The sequence below is a fragment of the Gekko japonicus genome, unplaced genomic scaffold (assembly GCF_001447785.1).
Source record: "Gekko japonicus isolate JY-2015 unplaced genomic scaffold, Gekko_japonicus_V1.1 scaffold42, whole genome shotgun sequence".
In the NCBI taxonomy this organism is placed as follows: Eukaryota; Metazoa; Chordata; class Lepidosauria; order Squamata; family Gekkonidae; genus Gekko; species Gekko japonicus.
The window spans coordinates 2,098,658-2,103,627 of NW_015165831.1; the positions used below are offsets into that span (position 1 = coordinate 2,098,658).

The following is a 4,970-nucleotide window of genomic DNA, read 5'->3' on the forward strand; positions in this document are numbered from 1 at the left end:
TTCTAGTCTCCTGGCCTTATACCGAATCAGACCCTTGGTCCATCAAGGTCAGTATTGTCTACTTAGACTGGCAGCGGCTCTCCAGGGTCTCAGAGGCCTTTCCCATCTCCTGCTGTTCAGAGGTCTTTCACATCACCTGTTTATTCAGCCTGGTTTATGCAGATCATAATGTGGCACTACTCAAAACCTATAGGTTAAATGAGCAGTACCATTAAGCAAGTCAAGGTAGGCCAGCACAGACCTGTAGCGACGCACCTTAGCTTGCCAAGTCACTCACCTTCTGCTCCTTCTCTGCTAGGATCCTGAGGCAGTACTGCCACCCAAATATCGTCCGCATCATCGGCATCTGTGCACGGAAACAGCCCATTCTCATCGTGATGGAACTGGTGTCTGGTAAGGGGCAGGTGCCTGGCAACCGGCAGGAGGATTGGGGGGTGGGGATATGGAGGGCTGCAATGTTGCATGTACCACTGCATCACGTCCAGGGGAAATCCCAGAAGTGATGGAGGGTAGCTCTAGGAATTCCATTGCCCTGTGGCAGGCAATGGAAGCTGGGAGAGGGGGTCTGGCAAGCCTAAGGAAGGTCCACAGTGTGGCATAAACAGGGGTGGCAGTCATGGTTGGCCCAGACATTATGGAAGAGAAGAAGAAGAGATTGGATTTATACCCTGCCCTTCAGTACCTGAAGGAGTCTCAGAGCACCTTATAATCTCCTTTCCCTTCCCCTCCCCACAACAGACACCCTGTGACTGTGAGGTAGGTGCGGCCGAGAGAGCTCTTTCGAGGACAGCTCTTGAGAGGACAGCTCTGAGAGAACTTGTGACTGACCCAAGGTCACACCAGCAGCTGCATGTGTAGGAGTGGGGAATCAAACCCGGTTCTCCCAGTTTAGGGTCCGTTCTCCTAGCCACTATACCAAGCCGGCTCTCAGTGTGATGTAAGGGTAGGGTTGCTGTGCCTCAGGCTTTGGCCTCTGGGGCCCCTTCCCAGGGCAACAGTCTATGTGTGGTAACTAAAGCACATATACAATTAAATGGGAGGGAATAATCTGAGTATAAACATATAATGCATCAAAAAAAAGTTTGCGGTAGGAGTTAAAACATACCAAAGTCTAATTCATAAAAAACCCTCCCATCCTTTTTGATGCATTATACATTTATTCTGTCAATTGTACCAGCTTTCTTCCTGTGGATACATTTGTTATTATACCATTGTTATTGGTATACTGAACAACGTTTATAATTGTTTACTTGTTAACGTATTTTCCTCATATAGTGTGTTCAGGTGGTATTTTCTGTTTACTTAACAACACACACCCCTGTTTTTTATATATCTTCTTGTACTTTGTACTTCGATTTTGCATACCTTGAGGGTGTTCCTTTGTTTTTGTTGTTAGTAGCTGGACTACATTTGACATTTAGCACAGTTACTTCCCATTTTTTGTGTTTAGCACAGTTACTTCCCTTTTTGTGTGTGTGTATGTGGATAAATAAAACTACCTATTGAGAGCCAATTTGGTGTAGTGCTTAGGAGCACGGACTCCAACCTGGGAGAACCAGGTTTGATTCCTCGCTCCTCCACATGCAGCTGCTGGCGTGTCCTTGGGTCTGTTACAAGTTCGCTCAGAGCTGTTCTCTCAAGAGCAGTCCTCGAAAGAGCTCTCTCAGCCCCACCCACCTCACAGGGTGTCTGTTGTTGGGAGGGGAAGGGAAAAGGAGATCGTAAGCCACTCTGAGACTCCAAGTGAAGTGCAGGGTATAAATCCTCTCTCTTCTCTCTATTCAAGACCACACGATTTTGACCAGTAGCGGATGCCATGTGGTGTAATTCCTAGTGGCGTGTGGAAGGACCAGCATTAATAGTGCTATTCAGTGTAACATCACTAGGTGTGTCTCGTGAGGCTCAGTCCGGTTTTGGACTGTTGGGTCTGATAGAGGTAGTCTAAGGGCATTTTCAGGAGACCTGAATTCAAAGTCCTATTCCGCGAGAACTCTCATTGTGTAATCTTTCATAGTTTTGGGCGGCAGGGCTGGGTGTCGTGCTGTGTCACATCATGTGGTGACATCACTTCTGGTTGCATAACCGGAAGTGATGTCATACATCACTGGGATGGTCTATCCAGTTGCCTCATCACTGCTTTATTAAGATTATGTGGATTGAGGCAAATTCACAGTGATCTGTTTTTCATTTGTGTGATCACACTAGGCTGCTGACTCAAGGAGTGGGCTTAGTTACATTTGTGATGATACCCTGAGCTTTCCATTTTTTCCCTTCAGCCTGACCGCTTTTGCAAAATGAATTTTCCTGGAGCATTTGTAACAAATTGCTTCAAAGCCCGGACTCTGCCAGGATTGCTTGCATTTCTACATTTATTGCAAACCTTGTTTGTGCTTACCGGGGCAATTGCTTGCAGTGGACATTTTGCTGAGGATTTGCCTTCCCTAGGCAGGGAGCTGGGGTAGTTTGGCTTTTGCCGAATTGCATGCCGTGTTGCTTTTGCAGACATAACTCTGGCCGAGGCACTGCTCAGAGCTTTTGTTTTGTAAATATCATAGCCTGTTCAAGGGTGAGTCCAGGTTTTCCTAAAAGCTTTTCTTTAAACTTGCAATCGGTTATGCCGAACACAATCTCATCTAGACCTGGCAACTCTACTCAGGTTCCTGCTGTTAGGTTCATACAGCAGAGACAGGTGAGGTAAAAACAACATCCATTTAGCAGCAAGAAGTTACAACATGGGAGCAAATGGTTTCAGCACAAGGCAGTGCATCCAGTCTACCCCTCTAACAGAACTAAGAAGCAGGAATTCCATCCCATAAGACTAAACCAACACACACAAATATCAGAGGGGAGAACAGACTGCTCCATTGTAATATATACAATAAATACACCACACTTACGGTTTTACCTTAGAGCTTCGGGGCACTGCTAGAGTGTCCCGCAGGTCTGCCAACTCTGGGTAAGGAGAAGAAGAAGAAGAGATAGAATTTATACCCCGCCCTTCACTACCCAAGGGAGTCTCAGAGCAGCTTACAAACTCCTTTCCCTTCCCCTCCCCACAACAGACACCCTGTGAGGTAGGTGGGGCTGAGAGAGCTCTGACAGAAACTGCTCTTTTTCAAGGTCATCCAGTAGCTGCAAGTGGAGGAGTGGGGAATCAAACCCTGTTCTCCCAGATTAGAGTCCGCGCACTTAACCACTACACCGAATACCTGGAGTTTTTGGGAGTGGAGCCTGGGAAAGGTAGGGTTTGGGGAGGGGAGGGACTTCAGCAGGGTACAATGCCAATAGAGTCCACCCTCCAAAGCAGCCATTCTCTCCAGGTTAACTCATTTCTATTACCTGGAGATCAATTGTAATAGTGGGAGATCTCCAGGGCTCACCTGGAGGTTGGCAACTCTAAGTGCATGGTGGTAATGCATCAACATAAATTTTAGTTATACAACTGGAAGTGACATTGCCAGATTTCTCCCACTGCTTCACCAGGCAGCAGCTGTGGAATGAGGACACTAAACCCGGATCCCAGTTTGGGGTACTCTGCCCTTGCTCAGGATAAAAATCATTCCTTATTAACATTAGGTGAATAAATAAATGTTGCTGTACTGCAAATGGTTTGAGCAGAGGTAGTACAACTAACAAGTTACTCTGTAGGGCCAACAACAGGGAGGGAAATCTTGGAGCTTCATAGCAGGGATTGGCACCTGGCATGGGATTGGCTCCCTGTCACTGAAGTAGGCATTATTATTCCTTGCCTATATCTGGTCTGAGGTGCTTGTATGGCCTGTGAACCGTTGGCAATTAACGCAGCAATGGTGAACGACGACCTGGTTAAAGAGTAGATAAAGGTTTATCTAGGAATTTACATACTTGATAGGAAAGAGGAGAGACAGGCTCCTAGCTACATTTCTAGCTGAGAGAGAGGTTAAGACTGAGTGTGGCACTTCTGAGAAGGAGGGGGTGGATTGCCCGAAGAGTAGCAGTCTGGAGACAGACAAGGAATGGCACTTAACAGGAGAGGGAAGGTGCTGTCCTCACTATCCTGTCTAATTGTCTTCTTGCTGCCCTCTGCAGGGTCTTCCTCTGTTGCGCAGAGCGTGTGTAGCGGTCCACAGACCAGTCTAAGCCAACTCAGCACCTTAGCAGACTTTCCAGCCTCCCAGCTCTTACCAGTTCTTTGCTGTTCTGCCCCTCTATAGTAACCACACTGCACAGTCCAGTGGTACACTATATACAAGGGTTTATTCACAGAATATACAATCAAAATGCTTCGCCAGACACTTGTTACCTCCGAAGAGAACGTACATGGCTTCTGTACAGACTTATATACATAGCAGCACCAATCAGCAACAAGCTGAGTCATGGTGACTGCACACTGTCCAGTGCCAGCCGTAACCGGTTAGAACAGGCTTATCAGTCCACCTGCTGACATGTAGCTGTCACTGAACTGTCAGTTAGATCCTAATGATCTTCCTGCTGTCAGATTAACTTCCAACACTCTCCCTTAAGCTGCAGTAGGAAGGATCATGTTGAGTCTCCCCCTAAGGTTTAAAAACTGCATCTCATTTAAACCTTTGGTAAACATATCAGCGACATTCACAGTTGACATACAATGTTTGATATTTATCAATTTCCTCTGTACAATGTCTCTCACATTCTGATATCTTATGTTGATATGGCGAGATCTAGGTCTAATACCCTGTGCATCCGCCAACATTTCAGCTGCTGTATTGTCACAATACACAATCATAGGCATTTCATGATGTACATTGAAATCCAGCAATAATTGATTTAGCCATTCTAGTTGTATGGCACAGTCATTCAAGGCTGCATATTCGCTTTAACAGGTGCTGGTTGAAACATAACCCTGCTTAACAGCCTTCCAAATGACTAAAGACCCATGTACAAAAATCACATAGCCAGTGGTTGACTTGGCATCAGAACTTGTGCCCCAGTTTGAGTCACTATAGGCTAGG

General features: G+C 46.3%; 1 protein-coding gene across 1 annotated transcript in view; it reads left to right on the top strand.

Moving 5' to 3' along the window:
• The window catches only part of LOC107110081 (tyrosine-protein kinase Fer-like), a 37,936-nt gene that overhangs the window by 21,204 nt on the left and 11,762 nt on the right, over positions 1-4,970 (top strand). Inside the window, exon 6 of the mRNA XM_015410802.1 lies at positions 299-393. Coding sequence (XP_015266288.1) covers positions 299-393 — 95 coding nt within the window. The remainder of the gene's footprint in view (positions 1-298; positions 394-4,970) is intronic.